Below are 22,309 nucleotides of genomic sequence, written 5' to 3'. Positions count from 1 at the left end.
CTCCTTCATTTGCGCACATATATTTGTATACACGCTCTAGAAGTTCAGCATAAATCCGAAGGAGAGTTTTATCCAAAGAATATGTGAATTGAGATCTCCTCAGACCTTTTTTCATGGCCGAGATAGCTATGTTTTCATTGAAATTTTGACCTCAAGCGTGGCCACATTAAAATGAGCCATGAAATTCTGAAGTAATTCAGTCTCTCCTTGCTTAATAGAGAAGAGACTATCAGAAGTTCGTGGTGGCCTTCGACTGGTGCTGAAGTGAGCCACGAAAGAATATTCTAGCTGTCTGAAAGAATATATGCTTCCCGATTGAAGTCTGAAGTACCAAGCTCAAGCAACTTTTCGAAGAGTTATCGGGAAGCCGATGCATAAGAAGACATCGGTCGTCTTCTGAATCATCATGAGAGCCTTATAGCTCTCGAGGTAGTCGATCGAATCGGTGGATCCGTTGTATGGCTCTATCTGAGGCATCTTGATCCGAGATGGGATCGATTGGTCCAAGACGTGCCGAGAAAATGGATGGATGGTGTGGAAGTCGTAGTCGTTGGAGGACTTCCGACCTTCCACTTGAAGTTGAGCAAGTTGGCGATTGATCTCCTGAAATTTACGTTCATAATCATCAAATCACCATTGGAAAACTCCGGAGGTAGAACCACCCGACGAGTTGTGGGGGAAGCAGACAGTGTTCGCGATCACTTTCCTTTTCTTTTTCGATCCAACTGAGAAGGAGAGGGATGCTGTGAATGGTGGGTGGTGCATCGAGAGCACCGCGAGTGCCGCTGCTCGTCCTAATGAGAGAGCCGAGATGGCTGCTCTGATGAAGGAGACTGCCATGGATGACGGTGGCTGTGCTGGATGGCACCGAATGCGCCATCGATTGCTCTGCTGGCGCTGTGGTGGCTGGGTCTACTGCTGCTGGAGGCTTCTGACCGCCTCCATAAGGACAGTCACTTGCTGCACAGTGCAGCGATCTGGGCGTCTGTGGTGACCACAGGACGTGAGAAATTAGGCTTTGCTACTGGAGGAGGGAAAGGAACCTCTTTCCGACGGGAAGAGTGCCTCGCTGATCTGGTTGCAGTCGAGCATTGGGCTCTGGTTTTCGTCATTGCAAGTTGTCTTCTTCCTTCCTGACGCGTCAAATTGTTGCGGCCAACTCTCCGTCGTCTGTCGTCGAGAATGAACACCTGCAAAATAGCATCCACGCAGACTGAATTTGTGTCCGACGGAGACCCTCCGATGCCTGAGTCAGAGAGGAAAGTGGATGAACAGGAGTTGAATGTAAACAATAGCAGAGTTTTGGCCCCGAATTGGCTTACCAGCCCCATTTTTCTTACCCCCTTTTCTAGATGAGATTTTCGTAACCGTCGGACGTGGTCTCATATTTTATGACACTAAATCATCGGGCCATAATCACATAGTGGATCGTTAATTCTCACTGATTGCACCGTGATATATGATCGGTAATCGTTCATGACGGTTATGGTATATCTGAGTTGACTAACCAACCATATATTGGTAGAATCGATCATATATCGGTAGAATTCACGAGCGACTGTCGATTAGTAGTTTTGTTATGCTGATGGTCTAATCGTCTGCTGTCGATGATCGGTAGTAGTCGAATCATTAATCGATCAGTTGGTAATAGATTGGTACGGTTCGTTCGATTGGTCGATGAAGAGTCAGAATCACATATTCAGCTGATGTAGAGTCGGAGTTGTATATCCGATCAATTGGCTGTTGTTGAATCGAAGTCGATAGTTGATTGATCTGAATTGAGGGCCGGCTTATCCCAATAATTTTAAAAGTGTCAGTTGGCACATTAGCAGAGTGCATTTGGTTCAATATCATCTTCCATCTACATCCAGTGAGATTTTTGTCGCCATAACCATCTAAAAAAAATGTCATAGTTTTTAAAAAAAATTGATAAAAGTCTGATTATGGTTATAATATTCTTGCCCCAATCAACAGTATCTTAAATGGCTTAGTTTCACTTTTCCCAGCGATCGAGAGGTTCATGTAGCAAAGACATGCGGGTGTCTTCGGGTATAGAATAAAAGAGAAAATAAAAAACTATAAAACTATTTTATTAGACAAAGCAAGCAGATGTAACCATGGAGATCTTGATCCACGATTATAAATTTTATTTTTTTCATAATTAAAACAAGAAAATAAATTGTCAAATGGAAGATTGGCTACATAATGTCTAGTCTCTTTCATGATTGTCATGTTGGCCGACAAGTAAGATTGCAAATCAACACATCAATCTATGTTGTCATTGGGTGTCAATATCAACATTCATTAATATGACATATTTAGTAAATATAATTTTATTCTCAACCATCATTAACTTAAGTACTCGGAATATTGGCAAATACCCGATAAATAATTTTAGAATTTTCTATTCCGAGCTCCATTGCCGGCCGTGTCTACGTGTTCCTGTCTTATTCGTCCTTTGGTAATCTTGTTCTCGGTCGCGCACCCGATCCGCACCCCCTGCGCTACGGCGTCTCCGGGATCCGGATCCCGGAAACGGGTGGACGCGGGGTAACGCGCCCCCACTGCCATATAAATCTCTACCGCCAGAGAGCCATACAGAAGATCCCCGAGCGAGCTCCTTCGCCTCCGTCCATGGCGACAAGCTTCTTTAACCCTACCCCCTCATCCCTCCGCGTGTCCTCCTTCTCATCCTCCTCTGCTGCCGCACGAGCTCTTTCTCCCCCTTCCTCACATCGCCCTCACCTCGGTCGCTCTCCTCCGTCGCGGACTGTCCGGAGGGCTTGGTTGGCCGGCCCCCTCCGTGGCCCGGCGCCGCCGGCCGGGAGGCTCACGGTGCGCTGCGGCGCCGTGAAGACGATTGGCCAGAACGAGTTCGCGGCGGAGGTGCTGGGTTCGGACCTCCCCGTCCTGGTGGATTTCGTCGCCGACTGGTGCGGGCCCTGTCGCTTGATCGGCCCTGTCGTCGAGTGGGCGTCCCAGGTCTCATCCAATCTATACCTTCGGCAGATTTCGTTCTTGTTTTCTTCTTCATCACTTCTACATGATTAACCAATTTCTCTATTTTTTTTTTTAACGGAAGAATGATTTTTTTGTTGCCAAAAAAAGTGTAGATTAAATTCAGACAATAATATGAATAAGAGAAGTAAATCCATGGAGGGCAAATAATTACAATATCGAATTCTTTTTGTGAGAGGCTAGGATTGTGTAGTTGCCTGAAATTTTGGGGAATAAAGGAAAGTTTTTTGTATTTTTTTTGGTGTACACAAGAAAAAGGTTTCTTTTAATGCAAGCTCCTATTACATAATGCAATAATAACACTCTGCGATGCAATGTAATAACCACCGGCCTCATCCCAAATATTTTTGATGGAAAGGAGGCGAGCTTGTCCCCAACTCCTTGGGATCAGTTTATTTCATAGCTTGACATATTTCTCATCCGGTCTTGGATACAGTGTGATCAGTGTGGAAGACTTTCATTTGATTTTTCTCGTTCCATTGCTGTTGCCCATTCATTCGTGTGGGCATCGGTGGCTACATGAGGAAAAGGTGAATTCGTGCTTGCACACTACATAGACTAGATTTTCTAGGTTTAGCTCGATGGTTTGGAGTTACTTAGGAGGCTACGAGTTGTTGTGATCCGTGCTTTAGTCATTCACGTTAGTTAACTTTCTCACACTTTCTATCGCTTAATCAAACAATGGCTTGGATGCCTATAAAAAGTATTTCTATTTATGACTACCTTTTTAAAAAAATATATATATATATGACTGCATATTTTAGGAAACTGTTACTTGCAGCTGATTCTAAAAACTTGCACTTTGATTTGCGCTAGTCTGGTGTAATATGAAAGCTGGTTTGTCAGCTGGTGAAGTAGAAGAGATGATTTGTCTTCCTAGACTCTTATGCTGCAACAATTTTTGCTCTTCCTCTACGTGAAAGAATTCAGACATGAGGGGGATTTGAGATTGTCCCTGCAGAGCACTGGTAATTGATGAGGTTCAGAGTAGAGAGAGAGACTTAATCTAAAGAAACCCATTGATTGAATATTATCAACTGCCAAGGTTCAAATGCTTTTAAACCACTTCTTTTTTTTTTTTTGATGTGGAGAGAGATACTTAATCTAAAGAAACCCATTGATTGAATATTATCAACTGCCAAGGTTCAAATGCTTTTAAACCACTTCTTTTTTTTTTTGTTATGCACATCAAAAGTCTCTGATTCATTTAATCAGCAACAACCAAGGAGGGACTATCCAGTAAGGGACTGAAAAACCAAAGTGTATTTAATGGAACACATAAATTGGTTAGCATCTTTATGTGTAGTTGATGTACCTAATTATTGTATCTATATATGATTTTGATAGCATATTCCACCATTTCAAGTTCTCTTCTATTTGAACCATCAATATAAGTGTCATATATCAACTAGGCCCTGGATATGAAATGTGTATTGAGTATCTTCATGAGTAGCAGGGTATTGCAAAGCAAGGCAGATTGTAAAGAAGGAATGCATTGATGAGTGTGTATATGGATAGTTGATAGCCATAACTACCTGACAGCATTCAGGGATGAATGTAGACCCTTCGGGCTGGGATAATCATTCTGTTCGTGGGATAGGTGGCAACACCAGTCTGAGCTGAGGGATGTTTATTAATTCTGATGGCATAGATGCGATCATTACTAGTTATGTTCGGTCTGAACACTTTGCTTTGATTTGCATTATATATGAGCCATGCCCAAGACAGAACACATATTGATACCACTGACAAAGCGGAGATGGTTTTCTTGAGTTTAATCTGTTGATCAATCTGAATTTTGATCTTAAAATAATTAGTAAGTAATAAGAAGAAAATTAGTATAATTTCAATAGCAGGTGGGATAGTTGAAATAATTCTGAATTATGTTTATGCTACAACATTCATGGTTAAGTTATATATGGCTATACTGTTTCATGCCTTTGATTATGCTTATCAGAAGCAACATGTACAGTTGGCTGAGCCATTTTCATGAACTGGAGATCATATCTAATGAGATACATTGAAAACCGTGAACAATGGGCAGTTATATGAACATGAAGTGAATGCATATAACCACAACAACTGCTCATAAGTTATTGTGTTCAGACAATGTTTTACGGCTATTGCTAAATTATTTTTATTTGGTATCAATCTTATGTAGATAAGATCCTGAAAATATAGGGTTTGCTTTATTGACAACCTAATGAGATCAAGCTTCACAATATTTTATGATGAGTTATGACATCTTAGCATCTTCACATGTTAAATTTCTTAGAGTGGAAATCACTAAGTTATTAATAATCTAGATTGATTGGTTCCAATAGATATATCACTTCATATTTTTACATCAAAAATGTAATACTTAATATCTTGATAAGATTTAATATGTGAGAAATTTGTGCTATGGAGAGATTCCTCTGATAACCCAAAGAATGCTTTGTGAATAATCTTTTCTTAGCAAATAAAGTCTCATGAAAACAATATAATTCTACCCAAACACAAAACCTAATCTGAGATATGAATTTAGGGTCGAAACCAATAAATCCTCTTCTTGTCATCATATTCAAGTGCAAACTATAGCGTAGCTCTAACTGGTTCACAATGTGTCTAGCAAGAGAAGCTAGATTTGTACAATCTCAAGGAGAGATTTGTTAACCCCAATATCTGGCCACTCTTCACATGTGGAGGTTTATCTGAGCATAATTTCTGGAATACTTCAGTCGCAAGCCCATAACAGAAGGTCTCCATAAAAAACTTATGATGCTTACCTGTCCATTAATATTTTGGGCATCTGGAGTCTAAAACCATCAACATGGTCACCCTTTTCATGCGTGAGACCTAGTTGCAAAGTTATTTCAGGTCCTCAGTCTCCATTTTGAGCATCGCCAGTTAAATTTATTTTCCTAGTTCATAAATTATCAAATTGGCAGTGGAGTGATCCTTCCGCAATAAAAAAGCAATAGAGGGGTTTCTGATCAAAAGGTATGTGCTAAATACTGATCTGGAATTTGTATCATCAGCAAGTTCTGTCACGTGCTTCAATTACTAAATAACAAAGAATCTCAAAAACACCTCTTGTTGCTTCCCTTTTATTTTACTTTTCTAATATACTTTTCTCATTAACTGACCACCCATTGCTGCTTTATGTGATGACTGCCATCTCAATAACTGGATCATTTATTTATCTTGAGATTTTAATCTTGGTTGCGTTATTGAATTCATCTGACTGGATGTTTGGTCATTCAGGAATATGAGGGCAGATTGAAGGTTGTAAAGATTGATCATGATGCAAATGCCAAGTTGATTGAAGAGTACAAGGTTTATGGCCTGCCAACCTTGATAGTCTTCAAGAATGGTCAAGAGGTTCCAGAAAGTCGAAGGGAGGGTGCAATTACGAAGGTTAAGCTGAAAGAATATCTGGACGTCCTATTAAGATCTACAACAGTCGTCTAAATCTGTTGGTATATTAGTCTTTTTTTTTAAGTAGAACTTAATGGTTCAGATGATCTGTTAGTTTGCCATAAGGCATACCATACAGCCTCATGTTCCAGATGAGTAGAAAAATGATTTATTTCAGTTCAATTTGGAGGTTTGTCCTGTCTTACATCCATATTTTTCTGTATAACTGATGGGATGTGTATTTTTATCTCCTGTATTTTGTCAATGATAAGAAATACACGGTATCATCTTTGCAAGTTAGATTGTCCAGCTTAAAGCTCTAGTATTGCATCATCTTCACTTTTTCTCTGGATTGTTTTGAAATATTTCAAGTATCCTGGCCTATTAAGTGGTAACCTTTCTGAATCTATAATAGGAGTCATCAATGCGTTATATCTGGATATTATATCTGAATTTAATTGATTTACTGATGACATCATGACACAGTAGGATTCGGAAGTTGCCTACAAACTCTTTTGGTCTGTCATACATCTATTCACCGGTAGGGCTAAATAAAACTGTAAGTGTACTTTTGATTCATTGTCCTCCCCTGCTGAAAAGCTTATATGGCAGGATTTAAGGTCCCTTCTTTTAAAGTTCAGTGTACATAAATATCCATCAGGTTGGTGCTAAATGTCTGATGAATTAACATATTGGGCTCTCGGCAGAATATCCTTTTTTCACTTTTGATTAGGATTTCTTGCCAGAATATAATTAATGCATAAAAATTATAAAGACTACAAGACTGAACAAAAAAGCAGATGTTATGAATAAATCAATCAATTCCTTTCATTTAGTCCCTTACTGTGTAAGAATCTTAATACATCTTTTGATAAGATAGATGGAAAACAAAACCTTAATGGTGAAAAGGAAGAACACAATTACTATTGGGATCTATGGTACACCACTTTGATCTGGATGGGTTGTGGAAGCACTTGTAATTTAATAGAAGGCACATCTTCCTCTATATTGGGAAGGCAACGAGTAATGAGATGAGATTATGAACTGTATTGGGAAATCATTCCCAATCTCATTGCAGGTTCGGCCCACAATTTCTTCATTTATTTCCATCGTTTTGTAAATTAACAGCCATAAACATGTTGTGCATCCTTCTCTCCTTTACTAAAGTCATCTCTTGATCTAATTAGAATGCGTGAACCAGCAGATAGAGGTGACCGGAAACACAATCCTTTGCCTGAATTTTCCATTCAAAGTAAATTATATGTAGTTGCAAAGTCTATATACCCTCTTTTTCGATAACATAATCAGATCTATGTAGGCTTTACTCTGTGATTAATACCTCTTCCATACATCAACTGGCTCGGCCACCTTCTTCAGGTTGGAGAGTCATAGTACCTGAACTGGCTCAGCCTATTGACAACTATGATCATCCATAATTTTGGGAATTATATTTCTCATGGTTAAGGAAAAATTGACGGTGACAACAAAAACATTGAGAGGTTAGTTGTTGATGACAAAAACATTGAAATATCTAGCTATTATAATTTGATTATTTGCAATCTTAATTGTGGCAACATAGAATCATGTAATTGTTTTTTTTGGCTTGATATAAGCGATTGAGCTACAATGATCGCAAGGTTGGACCATGATCTATTGATTTAAGGTGTAAATATCTGGAAGTGATAAGGATAACCTCTATGAGTGTTGCTATATATTCTCCATCACATTCGCCAAGGAAAAGCTAAAGTTCCCCATCCTATCGGCGCTCAAATTAATTGGTACCAGCCAATGAATGGACATATGATATATGGGGCTGCTTCCTTTGCTACATGGTATGGTGCTGAGGTGGTTCCCGAAAATTGGTTGAAATAACTTAAATTGCACAAACTCTTATGAGTACACCAATCTCATTCCTGCCATGCTAAGCGATGAGTGAAAGATTTTTATGTCACATTAGCCTCTGAGTATGCCAGGGGGCTTAATTTGGTAACAAGAAACCAAAAAAAGAGTCAAATTACTTTGCACTTCGTACGTGAGGAGATCAGCTCTCCAATTATGGCCATCTATGGTTGATGCGGTGATGATGAGATAAGTCCCATAATCTTAGACAATATTCATAATTAAATTTTAAATTTTATGAAAAAATTATTTTAATTTTTTTATAAAATAGAATGTACTGATATCTCAAAATATCTCATTCAGATAGATGTCAGGACGGTCTTGTTTGGATACATGGAATTGTATCTCATCCAAATATTGGAACGTTTCTTGGATTCTAAATTTTTATTCATAATTAAATATTATTTTTTTATTGAAAAAAAAATATTTTTACATCATATGTCAAGGATTGTGCATTTCAGATAGGATTGTCAAAATGAGTTTGGCCCATAGACCGGTCCGGCTCAATCTTATAAATGGAGTGGGCTGACTGCATATGAATAGCTAAATAACAACCAGACCTGTTTGGCCATCCCACATCAGCCCAAAGCCAATATGGGTTGAGCGGCTAGCCAGATGGATCATGAAAACTTAAAAAAAAAATCTTAAAAAAATTCTATTTGTCTTTTAATCCCTGACTCCGAGCCCCGCTGCCCCACATCGTCGGTTGCTGCTGCAGACCAGCAGGATGACTGCTCTGCCGGTTCCTCTTCCTTTCGCCTCCTAGCTCTACAGATCCCCTCTCCTCATCGTCGGTGCCGTCGCCTCTGGCCTCCGAGTCCGATCACGAATCAAGATATGCCGGCCCCCTTCTCCTTTTGCTGACGGATGCCCTCTATCCAACCTCCAGCAATCCTCCTCCTTTGGGCCCTCTTGCTTCTGCGGGGACGCTCCTCCATCCAACCTCCGAACGAACCCTCCTCTCCTCCTTCTCGATGTTGGCGCACCACCTCTTAGTCAAATCCGGCGTAGCTCTTTTCCTCTTCGGCTCTCTCGATCTCTCTCCACTCTCAAAGTTCGACCGCTCGAGGGCCGTCACTTAGAGTCAAATCAACCGCGGCTCCTCCTCCTCGGACTCTCTCGGTCTCTTCACTCTTCGAGCCAAATTCGGCCGCCTCTAGCCTCCCTCAGGCTCTCTCGGTCTCTCTCCACTCTACAGATCGACCACTCGAGGTCTCCCCTCTTGGGCTCTTTGCTTCTCTTTTTTTTAATCTTTATTTTCAGTCATTTAGGTTCAAAGCCTATGGACTGGTCTGGCCCAGCCATGGCTATAAAGATTGAGTTGGGTCAGCTATATCGTATTTCATTTTGATTGGGCCTAATCAATTTGATTTTAAATTTTAGATCTTTATGGGCTAGATCGGTCGGATTGGATCAGCCCATTTTAACGGTACTAATTTCAGAACACGGGCCGTAAGTTTTTCTATCCTGCAACAAGGCCAAGTCGAATGCCTTTTCGTTACACCTTTTATTCGCGGACTTATGATGCAATACGTGGTAGACTTTGAGATTCGTGTTGAACTCGCACATGCGCTAATGGCAGGCCACAAGTCCTTTCCTCCATCATCTGCTAAACCCGACTTTTAAAGTCCTCCGTGCATCGCATCCTGCTTCACTATTTATTTTTTCCACCACGCAGACCCTGCTCGTGTATCCTCCTCTCGGCGAAGGTCCGCCCCTTCTCGCACTCCGGCGATCCGATCTGAGCTCCCGGAGCTCCGATATCCACCGCCGGCGGTCCGATCACCTCCGGTACGCTCCAACCCCTTCCCCCCTCTCTCTCCCATATCTCGAGATTCGCCGTCTCTTCTCCTCCATCCGGAACCCCAAGCCGAGCAGCACCTATGTCTTCTCACGAAACCCTAACCCCAACACTAACCGGCGAGATCCCCTCCACCTCCTTCCTTCGGCCTTGTCTGTGTTACCAACACTCTCCAAAGTCCCTCCAGATCTTACGTTCCTGGTATTCTATTTGGATTTCTACAGAGTTTGACCTTCCATTGTGAATGACGCATGTGAAGGAACTTTTTATTGCCTGCCAAATGCCAATAGATCGTTATGAGTCTTCAATCTCCTTTTCTTTTCATTTTGGTCTGAAATTTTAATTTTTTTTGGTAAAGCGTAGATTCGATGGCTGGTGGAAGAGGCTTTAGCCAGTTTCTGAGGAAGAGATTTCAATTCCAATCATCCGTAAGTAGATCTTTCTGTCTGTGCAGGTCCTTTTTAAATATTTTTCAATCAAAAATTCAAAATTTCTCCCTTTTGGCGTTTTCTTAGTGGCCTGATAACTAAGTTATGCAGCAGCCAGATGTTCTGAGAAAATGTGTTTAGGTTTCCTGCTGTGTCATGCCAGAGTAGGTTTTGGCGATTGAGTGCATTTTAACGGGAAATTTGTTGTTTTTTCCCCTCCTCATGTGTCTACGTGGGGCTCCATTGAATTATGGTAGTTGATGTTGCCTATAGTTTTCCTCGTCTTTCCTGCACCACAATTTTATTTTCTACTCTATCTTCAAAACATAAATGGACCAATCTAACCAATATAAGCGGATGAGTTAAAGACTATATATTAGATTTATACCAAGCACTAAGTGTTTGTCTTTTATCTTTAAAGGATGTGTGACTGTGAGGAAAATTTTGTGCCCCAAACATATCTTTTAGTTAGTTGACCTAGTAAAATTTACAGTATGCTATATAGTCAATTATTTTGTATCATTAAGTTGGGAAACACAATGGAGTGCATGCTGCGAAAGAAGATCATTAGATGCCAGCTGAATAGGCAAAAATGTGATTTTATGTAAGTTGCAGTTGTTATCATCTTCCAGCTTGTAATTTGCATTTTATTTAAGTTTATAGTAGCAGTATGTTTGGCAAATTGTTAATGTTTGGTCTTGGCTGATCTCTTTTTTCTTCTTCTTAACAATCTAAAATACCAAATCTTTAACTTCTATAGGAATTTAACTAGTTAGTTTGGATCATATCTCAAGGGCATAACTCTCTATGGGACTGTTAGAGGTTAAGCAAAGTGATACTAAAATTGTTTTAAGGGTATACTCCTCGAGGTGTGGCAAGGAAAGAAGTCCTCTGTATTTTGATTTATGATTTCACTTTTGTTTGTTATTTCCGATGCATCAGATGAGAGAGATGCCACAGCTGAAGTGAGCTCTTTCCTATGCCTACTTCTCCACTTCGCACCTGAACTTGCACCGTAAGTCATTTGCAGCCCTCCTAGCCTGATACTCATGCCTAAAATTGCCCAATGGCAAGTAGGACTTTAGCTGCCAATGGTGAGCAGTGGTAAAAAAAGAAGGGAAGGAAGAGGAAATAGGAATAGAGTGAGAGATTGCATGAAAGAAGGGATCTCCCTCGATAGATTGTCGTACAACAAAAGGAACAGGGGGAGATAGAAAAAAATGACATGCAAGTTTGTGCTAAGTCATTTTATATGAGGCAATGGAGGAAAAAAGGAAAGGGGAAGTAGGGCATAACCTCATGTAGGAGAAGCAGCACAAAAGATACTTCATGTTTTTAATAGGAGAATTGAAAAGGTTCTAATGAATCCATAAATACTTCCAATGATTCTATCAGAACTCGCACATGACTCTTACGCAATTAACATCAAGTGTTTCTCCTAAAACGACAAAGATGTACAAAAAGACAACATGAATATGGGTGCTTTCATTGTTATGTTGGCATTCTAAACAAGAATGCTAGGAGCTAAATCGCAACATCTAAAATAAGGGAAGCTTTCCCTGAATTCAGAATGCTAAAATTTATGTTAAGGGAATGCGTTATAAGTGCTGTCTGCACAATTTTTTCAATTTGAATGGGACCTTAAACCCACAAAGATGAAAGAAGGATCATTGAAAATTATCCTTAAAATATAATGTGAGCAACTTTCTAATGATAATACTTGTGGAAGATGACCTTGTGAAATCTTTTAGGGTATTGTGGCTAGAACATGTTCTAATATATTTCAAATCTAAAGCCTAAACTAATAGTAAAAAGAAATATGTCCAATAAAAAGATTGCAAAATTCTCTCTCAAGATAATCCTGGAAGTCAGTTTATGTGACTTTTGGGAAGAAGGATGAGGTAATTTTGGAATGGATGCAATAGAGCTATTGACAATACCAACGATTGATGGATGATGATGTTTATCAACTTTTTCCATATAAAGATGCCACCATACAAGGGGCTAACCGATTAGGTTGAGAGCATTGGAGCATGGAAACAGATAGGAAACAGCAATACGTCACAATATGGTCATGCCAATATGGCGAATCTGAAAAAGGGAGATATGGATATAATTATGATGCATAAATAAATAATTGCTCACATATTCTAACTATATTTTATATGACAAGCATTAATTTTGTTTTAGTTTATAAAACATTATGTAGTTCTAGATCTGCTCCACTCTTTTAGTAGGCTCTTCTTTCTTTCTCAGTTATGTTGCACAACAATGAAAGGCAAAGGGCATGTTCTTTACCTTAAGATTTTGCGGATTTGGTGTTGAACCTACTCAACCCGACATGGCCTGTATGTTGACAGCCAATAAAACTGTCCATGATGTATGAGAGAAGTATCAGGATTGTATCATCCCATGTCTAGAACTATTTTATTTTTTAAAGAATAAGTGGATGCTTACCAAAACATTCGACGTGTGTGGGACAATATCCAAGATGTATCAATATCAGGTAAACTCTAGCCTCCAAGGAAGTATCCATGCTTCATACCTCATGAGAGTACCAACTGAGAGGATCTGCATGTCGGAAAATTGCTACTTAAAGTTTTGAATTGGACCTTAAAACCCACAAAGGTGAAAGAAGGATCACTGAAAATTATCCTTAAAATGTAATGTGAACAACTTTCAAATGATAATACTTGTGGAAGATAACCAATGCTATGGTGAAATCTTTTAGGGTATTGTGGTTTGGACAGTTTCTAATACATTTCAAATCTAAATTGTATTGTGGTTTGTGCTATTGGACCATATCCAAGATTTATCAGTATCAGGTAAACTCTAGCCTCTAGGGAAGTATCCATGCTTCATATCTCACTACAGTACCAAATGAGAGGATCTGCATGTTGGAAAATTGCTATTTGAAGTTTTATACAATTTACTCTTTGTAAACGGAGAAGTGAAAGATTCTGTAGAGTGGAAGCAGATATATAGTTTTTTCGGCAGTAGAATTTGTTGTGTTTGGATCTTCTTATGTTTAATATATGTTTTGATATACAATGGCGGTTCCCTATTTGTTTTCATCACTTTTTAATGTGAAAAATTTCATTGTTTATGGCTGACATTTGCCAAATTTTGTAAGCAGGCTCCACCTCTGCTTTCATCATTTCGGTTGCAGCAAGAAGATGCTATTGAATCCGCTGGCATGAGGTCACTAAGGGCATTAGCACTACTTGGAGCTGGTGTTTCTGGTATATTAAGCTTTGCTAGCATAGCATCTGCTGATGAAGCAGAGCATGGCCTTCCAGCCCCCAGCTATCCTTGGCCTCACAAAGGAATTCTTAGTTCCTATGATCATGCATCGTAAGACTATCACCAATTCACATGTTTCCTTGAACCGTCATTATTCCATATAAATTTCTTTCTTTGAAATTATAAGTCCGGTTTATTATGCACTAGAGGAGACTGGTTATATTTTCATTATTGAGGAGATTCATTGGCCTAAAATTATTCCCAGTTTTTAACAAGCTCCTTAAAATGACTAACAGATATTGTAATAGTTTGTGGCCTACAAGGGCATACACTTATAAGATCCTATTTTTAAGCATTTTGTTAATAACAGAAACTATGTAATGATGTGAACAGAATCCGGCGTGGTCACCAAGTTTACCAACAAGTTTGTGCTTCTTGTCATTCAATGTCTCTAATTTCATATCGAGATCTTGTTGGTGTGGCTTACACTGAAGAAGAGACAAAGGCTATGGCTGCTGAAATTGAGGTGGTTGATGGTCCTAACGATGAAGGTGAGATGTTTACTCGTCCAGGTAAACTAAGTGATCGCTTTCCCCAGCCATATTCAAATGAACAAGCAGCTAGGTTTGCAAATGGTGGGGCATATCCACCGGACCTAAGCCTGATCACCAAGGTAATACCACTAAGAGTGAATTCTGATTACCTGTATCTTTTGTCTTGTGTGCAACCAACATCCATCTTTTTGTCCCCCTATCTCTCTCTCTCCAGGCACGACATGATGGCCAGAACTACGTGTTTGCCCTTCTCACTGGCTACCACGACCCTCCTGCTGGTGTTTCGGTAATTTTCTTTTTTGTTTATGGCATTATATTAGTATACTATGTGCTTAAGCTTACATTTTGCATTTCTTTGTGCAGCTTTTTTTTATTCATTATACAGGTCTTGTATTACATGTAAAAAAATATGGTAGGTAAATAAATATATTTGTGGCGTGTAAAATGTTATCAACCTTTGTGATTTGTTCAACGATCTATTTATGTTGTCTTTCATCAGAGCTCTTGTGTATTAAGCAGTCATGCTTTGCATGCTCATTAAATCTTTTGAGTTGCTACCCTATTGAACTTACAATATGTAGAATTCCTGGGTCTGACCCTCAGTATGATATTTTACATACTCTTTTATAGAGATTACTCATATTTGTGTGCATTTATTTGCCCGTCTTCTTCCTTTCCATATAAGTTTAACATTTCAGTAGTCTGTATTATGTGCATGTGTTACGTGTGTGCACTCATGTTGGTGGAAGCACTACAGTGGGGTTGATTACATGTATCTGAGCTTGGCTAGTTGCTTGCTAAAAGGGAAGTTGATGAAACCTGTCAAAGATTTGGGCAAGAATAATATATTGGCTTGATGAATTATAATTTTCTGATCTGCTTTTACAAACAAATCACACGTTTCTCAGTTACTTTTCGAATTATTATGATGACTTTTGGAATTTTATTTATTCATCGAGATAATTCCATTAGGTTTATATCATCTTTTGCTATGTTTTTGTTTCCTAATCCCTGATGTTCTTCTGAATTTTTCCGAAATCTCTGCTGCATAAAAAATTTTGGCTCCTGTTAACATATTCTTAAATTCTGAATTTGTTTATGATGTCATCTATTAATAGTTTATTTAACCAACAACAGTTTATCTTTATTTTAACTAATTAAACATATTAAACAAAATCAATATTTCTTTATCACTTCAAACCTTAGTTATGTCTTTTGAAGAGAGGTCTTGGATGATGTTGAAACAGCTTGATCCTTTTTGTTTGTTTCCTTTTATCTAATGGTTTTCTTTTGGAAAATTTGTTGCTTTCGCTTGGTACTTAGATTTTCTTCTTATCACTGAATACCTCACATACCTGCATGCAAAGTAATTGACTTTGTAAGAAGCACTTTTGCACACAAAGTCCATTTTCTAAAGACATTTTTCATTACATTTTTTCAAATGGAGATAGGTTTTGTTATCAGATATTTCACATTCTTCCAATTGTTCAACTACTTGCAAGGTTTTAAATCCCATGGGATGGGACTGTCCCGATTTTTCTATGGAATGGGATGCGCAGCCGTCCCACCCTGTCCGATACTTGGGATGGGGGACGTTCCAAAATGTCCCAATTGGGATGTTGGAATGTGGGCGGAACGGCCCTATCCCGACACATGGGATGGTACCCCATCTCGTATGCCACGGAACGTCTCGTTGGGATTTGAATCCTTACTACTTGTTTGGGGAACCATACTTAGTGAATACTTATGCATATGAGATCTTCAATCCCTCATTTTTGGATTTTGCTCATGCTAGATGCACCACTTTCATCATCAGCAGCCGCACATTTATACCAAAACTAATTAGATTAGTCCACTTTATTAAAGGAGAAGGCTCCCCATGGTTGTAAATTTGAAAACATCATCTCATGCATTTCAAATTTTAACTCTAGGTTCTACAAAACATATGGAATTTGTTTTGTCAGTGTATGTCTTGTGGTATGCTTGGTAGCTTGAATATCTCATTAAAGCTCGTTATGAATATTCCTCACTCCATCATGAAGTCCTCAACAATTGGACAAGAACTCATTATTGGTGGACAAGAAGCTGGATTGTGTATGTTTTGCCACATGCCAATAGGTAGGCATAGATAGGTAGATTTTTTGAAAACCCATTCCTTGGTAAACTGTAATCGAAAACAATCTATGCTGGCTCCCAAGTCTCAAACCTCAGTTTTGAAGCAATACTCTGCTTCTAGCACAAATGGACAACTTGTCTTGTATAGAGGGTTAAATATCTGTAATGACCAAAAAGCATTTATCTTTGTGGAGTGTCTTCGGCAAGGTTTGCCAAATTGGTACTGGGGTGCATATCGGCCGGCAACTAGTTCAATATGGTACAGATCTGTACATTGCTGTTCTAGGGTGTATCGAAATAGGGAGGGAGGGGGAGAAGGAGAAGGAGAAGGAGAGAGAGAGGGAGGGAGGGAGGAAGCGGGAGAGATAGGGAGAGAGGGGAGGGGGGATTTATGGTGAGGGCTTCACGTTGAAGAAGGGAGATCATTCAGTTGGGAGAGAGAGTGAAGGGGAAACTCTTGAAGGCTTGCCGGTGCTGGTTTCGCATCTATGAGGGTTATCTCAAACTCAACAACTTTGCATCATCCGACAGGGAGAGAGAGACTTATTGGCTAGGGTTTTGGTCGAGGAAGGGGGAGAGATATCCAGCGCAGAGAGGAGAGAGGGAGAGTTGAAGGCTCTCGAATTGTCAATCGGAGGTGGTGGGGAGAATGGTTATAAGTGCACCAAGTGATATGACTAAACTTTTTTAACTTGGCTTTGGTTCGGTTCAATACGGGCCGAACTACCTGGTTCGAGTCGGTTCAGCAATCACTGGTCTTCAGCAATAATTCTTCCAATGAAAGCACAATTAGCAATCATGGAAGGTTTGTAGATGGCGGCAGGTTGGGATAAGGATACTTTCCTTACCTAATTCTTTCCTAAAGGTTTTGATTGAGACTGTCTCCAAATGCAACCCCCCTCCCTAAGAAGAAAAGAAAAGAAAACACACATGCACACACACACTCATGATTGGCAGTTTATATAATGGCATGCCTACATAAACCATGTGCAAGAACATTGTGATAGGAAGAGTGCACCCTTATTGTTAGGATCGTATGATCCACAATCTGGATCAAATGGTCCATATCAAAATGGCCCCCAATGATGCAGATAAGATTTTTGGATCAGGATCGGTATGGATTGCAAGATCCATATTTGGATTATAGGCTACAATCCAGATGTTGGATTTCCAGATCTGGGGAATGTTTTTGCATTCTAAAGCTATCAGGGTATCCATCTTTTAAGTCCAATTAAAATTTTTTTTATAACTTTTACAATGACGAATTTATCATTGTTAAACTTCCAAAACATCAAATTGGCAAACTCCTTTAAATTTTTAACACTATCAAGAGTAATAAGATTTAGTTGTTTTGGAGCTAAGACCTAGAGTTTCTCTTCTGTCGTTCCTAATAATTCGAATCCTTCTAAAATCTCTTCCCTCAAACTTCAAATGGGAATTGAGTTTAATAAGGCTATGTATATATACGTTTTTTTGAAAATAACTCAAAATAAGACATTTCGGGACCCATATGGCGAAACAAAATTATTAATTAATCTAATGTAGTGTTTCTTGGACATCATATTTATGAACTTACATTTGTCAGGAAGTAACTTTTTTGCACCCTTATATGATGGCATCTTTCTCATGGTCTGTTCAAATCACAATTAATTATTCTTCTTACCTTCATGTTGTTTCAACCCTATTTTTTATGTTTAATAGAAATCAGAAAGAATCTTAAGAGTTGCAATCTGATTCGAATTGACCCCTATATTGTTTTATTATGTGATCCCGATCTTAACAAACACTTGTCGATACTCATTGAGAAAGCTGATGTAATATTATTGCTGTGTACATTGTGTAAATTATGTGATCTACCATGATGTTTTTTTTGGTTCTTTTTCGCCAGATTGCCTTTTGAATTTCCAAATACGCATATGACTTTTGTTTAACTCGTACTTTGTTAGTTTACCTGTTTGGTTATCTCTTAATTGGAAACACAGATTCGAGAGGGGTTACATTATAACCCATACTTTCCTGGTGGTGCAATAGCTATGCCCAAAATGCTTATTGATGGAGCCGTTGAGTATGAAGATGGCACACCTGCAACTGAAGCTCAGGTATTCTTTTCTAAATTTTTTTTGTCTTTCTGACATCTTTCTGATAGTTTATGTTAAGTTGCAACGATAAACGCTGGGCAATTTGCTGTTACTGTTACTATAGATGGGCAAGGATGTCGTCTCATTTTTATCATGGGCAGCAGAACCTGAGATGGAAGAGAGGAAACTGGTAAGCTTGATTTGTGCAATTATGTGCTTGTCCTCAATTCTTAATTTTCACCCATGTCTGCTCCATTAAGTTTGAGTTCTTATTGCATTGTTCTCTCTCTTTTTGGTAGATGGGATTCAAATGTATTTTTCTTCTGTCACTTGCTCTACTCCAAGCTGCTTACTACCGGCGCTTGAAGTGGTCTGTTCTCAAGTCGCGCAAACTGGTCCTTGATGTTGTCAACTGAGCCCCTTAGGCTTGTTAAGACTATCCTTTTTGCTGGGAGAAATGACAATAATCAGTTTGGGCGATGTACAATTGCCATTGGGATGGAATCCCATTATAAGCAATTCTCTTTCCTTCTGTTTTGTTCGTTTTCTTCAATCTGGGAGAAATAAACTTGATATCTTATTCCTTTTAAACTTCACAATTTTGGCTTTGTCAAGGCTGGTCACGGCCTTCAACTGAAGATTTGAAATTTTTGATAAATTTTATTCTCACATTGTATGAAAAAAATTATAGAACAGAAAAATTTTGTGATGTTGCATGTTTTAGAATATTAGATGATAAAGAAGGTCCAAAAATATAAACAGGGAAAAAATGTGAATGTTGAGGTGAGTATATGGCAAAATTATAAAGAACAGAGTGTAAAATGGATATATTTAAGATGCAATAACGATAGATGTTTGACAGCATTAAAATTGGCTTAGATGAATCCTGAAGCTTGCAAAATCCTCTGTTTTCCAAATTTTGCTTGTCGATGCAGTGCCAAGTAAATTTTGCTCGTTGATATCAGATTTTTGAGCAATCAATCCTTCGTTTATTAATGATCATTGTCAGTTTCATTTTTGTCTTTGTACTGGTACGTGCAACTTACAAATCAAGTAGATATAGGAAACTATGGCATCTTTGATTGCTTCGTTACTTAATTCTGGCGGTTCTAGAAGAAAAGAACTCAGTAAATGGATACCGACCCCATTGTCTCCGACGTATATTACTCTGTTTTTTGGATACAAAACACTTATATCTGTTTAACTTATCTCTCACATCCGCTTCTTGTACTCTCTCCATGGTGACGATGGAGATGATGATGCCTTAAAAATCTATGGACCAGCCATTATTGTTAATAAAGCTTCAAGTTTGGGACAAGCTGGCCCCCAAGATGGGTTTCTCGGTGGGGCTGAAAATTGTAGCATTTGAACCCTTATTGAATCCCCCAAATGAGGATGCTTCATTTGAACCCTTTTGAATCCAATGGAGCAGCATCAAAAGTCATTGGGATAGAACCAAGTCTGTTCTTCTATTGCTTATGAGCTATACTACAGTTCAAGGTACCCAGATTTTAAGCAGTAAATCTATTCTTTTATTGCTATAAATATGCTAAGGTTTCAAAGAAAACAAATGGTAAGCAATGTTAGCATGGAGATGCTTTTTTTTTTTTTTTTTAAGAAAAAAAGAAAAAAAATGTTTGTTACAATATATATATTTGATTTTTTTAGAGTGAAAAAAATAGAGATCCATCTGCACTATAATTATTGAAATTCTAATGCTTGGAAATGTACCACCTATAACTTGAATCAAGAATATGGAAGTACTAAGCAAAGAGGTAAAACCACAAGCAACGATCCCATTTCATAACATAGGCATATTTGATCATTGCAGCTTTCTACAGTGTCCATGTAGAATATTTTTCAATTTATTTTTGGATCATTCATGAAATCTTGTAGAGATTCTTTTACAAACAATACAAGCTAAAAAAACACAAATATTGCAATAATGGCTGCTTTCTTTTTGAAGTTTAGCTCCATTGCCTCCTCATGCATGTGGATCATTTCCGTTCCTTGTTTGAGCCATACTTGGAAAGATCATGAGGTGTCACTGTCCATGCACAAACCCCATAATGCATTCGTGGGTCCACACACCATAAAAGTGGGCCCCGTCGGTTTACTTTTGTCTACCTGTCTCCTGGCTATCGCTTGATCAATTACGTCACCAACAGTTGATGCAATAAATTTTGGAGGACATGGTGGAGTTGGCGGGCACGACAAAATGAAAAGATAGAGGGATCATTCATGCATTGGTAGCTCAAATTATAGAAGATGACATTCTTTGTGCTGTCTACTGTGTCCTCAATGGCTGAAAGGGATGAGACCATTCTGAAGTGAAACAAATGGCTCACCTACCGGCCAAACAAAGTCCGGGAGAAGTAGGGTCATTTCATGGAATAAAGCCCACAAGCACCTCTTTGCTAGTTTAATTTCACGTCCATGCTAAATTTACTAGACACCATATGTAGACTTAGGACAATATGACCCCACCGTAGGGGCGTTTGGTTGCATTAATCCAAAAGAGGAGAAAGATAATGCAGAGCTGTGAACAAAGATTCAATTCCCAATAGGACATCTTGTGGGACACTGGAATGAAGTATCATTTTATACATCGGGACAAAACTGTCTTGCCATCATTTTAACATCCCGATCGGCATGTTTTGAAATATCTTCTATCTCAAGTGTCAGAATAGCATGGAATAGTGGTGCATCATGTTTCATGAAAAAATCGAGACAGTCCCATCTCACATATTATAAATATAATTTTTTTATATGTTTGACCTTTTATTATAGTAAAATCATCTAGATATTGTTTTCTGGACTGATTTTGGAAGTTCCTTATTATGTCATATATAAAACAAATTAGAATGATGATGCTTTATTTGATAATCTTATTATCAATCAGCTGAAGTAATTTTTTAAAAAAAATTATGTACTTATATTAGTTTGGAAATGTAAATTACGTAAATACTGACATAACAAAATAACATTGTGACGTTGCCATTTTTTTTCGTTATAACAATCAAATAGTAGCCGTCATAAGTAAGACACGCATATCATTTTATATCCCAAAAAATCGCTCATAGTCCTGTTCTGAGCCCATTTTTTTCTCTATAACTGATGGGATGCGTATTTTCATCTCCTGTAGTTTGTAAATGGCAAGGAATACATAGTATCACTTTCGCAAATGAGATTGTGCAACATAAACTCTAGACTTGCTGCATGGTCACTTGTTCTCTGGATTGTTTTGAAATAGTTGAGGTACCCTGGCCTATTAAGCAGAAGCTTTTCTGAATTTACAATAGGAGTTCTTCAATGCGTTATGTCTGTATATTATGTCTGAATTTAATTGATTGATTGACAACATCATGACAATATGATTCAGAAAGTTGCTCACAAACTGTTTCAGTCCGTCATAAATCTCTTCACCAGTGGGGCTAAATAAAACTGAAGTATGCTTAAAATGATTCATTATCCTCATCTTCTTAAAAGCTTATATGGGCAGGATTTGAGGTCCCTTCTTTTAAAGTTCAAGTAAATTTCCATCATGTTTGTGCTACGAATGACTAATAATTAGCAGAATGTCCTCTTTTTTTTTTTTTAATTTTGATAAGGATTTCTTGGCAGAATATAATTAAGGCATAAAAAATATAAAGACCACAAGACTCAACAACAAGCAGATGTTATGAATAAATCAATTAAATTCCTTTCATTTACTGCCTTACTATGTAAGAATCTTAATACAGCTCGATAAGATCATTGGAAACAAAACCTTAA

The 22,309-nt window shown here is 38.4% G+C and overlaps 2 protein-coding genes across 4 annotated transcripts; both read left to right on the top strand.

The window, feature by feature from the left end:
* The first annotated feature begins 2,562 nt into the window (after nucleotides 1–2,562).
* LOC105058974 (thioredoxin X, chloroplastic) lies at nucleotides 2,563–6,713 on the top strand. Its single transcript, XM_010942070.4, has 2 exons — nucleotides 2,563–2,982; nucleotides 6,265–6,713. The coding sequence occupies exons 1-2, from the start codon at nucleotides 2,635–2,637 to the stop codon at nucleotides 6,469–6,471; spliced, it is 555 nt and encodes a 184-aa protein (XP_010940372.1). The 5' UTR covers nucleotides 2,563–2,634; the 3' UTR covers nucleotides 6,472–6,713.
* A 3,254-nt stretch (nucleotides 6,714–9,967) lies between these two features.
* On the top strand, nucleotides 9,968–19,193 carry LOC105058973 (cytochrome c1-2, heme protein, mitochondrial). 3 transcript variants are annotated; one of them, XM_010942068.3, is made up of 8 exons: nucleotides 9,968–10,107; nucleotides 10,481–10,545; nucleotides 13,682–13,899; nucleotides 14,182–14,461; nucleotides 14,557–14,628; nucleotides 18,440–18,556; nucleotides 18,660–18,725; nucleotides 18,835–19,193. In XM_010942068.3, exons 2-8 carry the CDS (start codon nucleotides 10,486–10,488, stop codon nucleotides 18,949–18,951), a joined length of 930 nt encoding a protein of 309 aa, XP_010940370.1. In that variant the 5' UTR covers nucleotides 9,968–10,107; nucleotides 10,481–10,485; the 3' UTR covers nucleotides 18,952–19,193. The 3 variants fall into 3 exon arrangements, with proteins under 3 accessions (XP_010940370.1, XP_073106036.1, XP_073106035.1); XM_073249934.1 differs by having other exon boundaries at nucleotides 9,987–10,107; nucleotides 10,476–10,545; XM_073249935.1 differs by lacking the exon at nucleotides 10,481–10,545 and having other exon boundaries at nucleotides 9,983–10,107.
* Nucleotides 19,194–22,309: the final 3,116 nt, after the last annotated feature.

This window comes from Elaeis guineensis, chromosome 16 (genome assembly GCF_000442705.2).
Source record: "Elaeis guineensis isolate ETL-2024a chromosome 16, EG11, whole genome shotgun sequence".
NCBI lineage: Eukaryota > Viridiplantae > Streptophyta > Magnoliopsida > Arecales > Arecaceae > Elaeis > Elaeis guineensis.
Note: the sequence above shows the minus strand (reverse complement) of the source record. Positions and strands in the feature narration are given on the sequence as shown.

Coding starts and splice junctions, on each gene's coding strand:
- LOC105058973 (XM_010942068.3), top strand. CDS start 10,486: ATGGCTGGTGGAAGAGGCTTTAGCCAGTTTCTGAGGAAGAGATTTCAA. Junction 10,546..13,681: donor GATTTCAATTCCAATCATCC/GTAAGTAGATCT, acceptor TTTTGTAAGCAG/GCTCCACCTCTGCTTTCATC. Junction 18,726..18,834: donor AGATGGAAGAGAGGAAACTG/GTAAGCTTGATT, acceptor TCTTTTTGGTAG/ATGGGATTCAAATGTATTTT.
- LOC105058974 (XM_010942070.4), top strand. CDS start 2,635: ATGGCGACAAGCTTCTTTAACCCTACCCCCTCATCCCTCCGCGTGTCC. Junction 2,983..6,264: donor TCGTCGAGTGGGCGTCCCAG/GTCTCATCCAAT, acceptor TTGGTCATTCAG/GAATATGAGGGCAGATTGAA.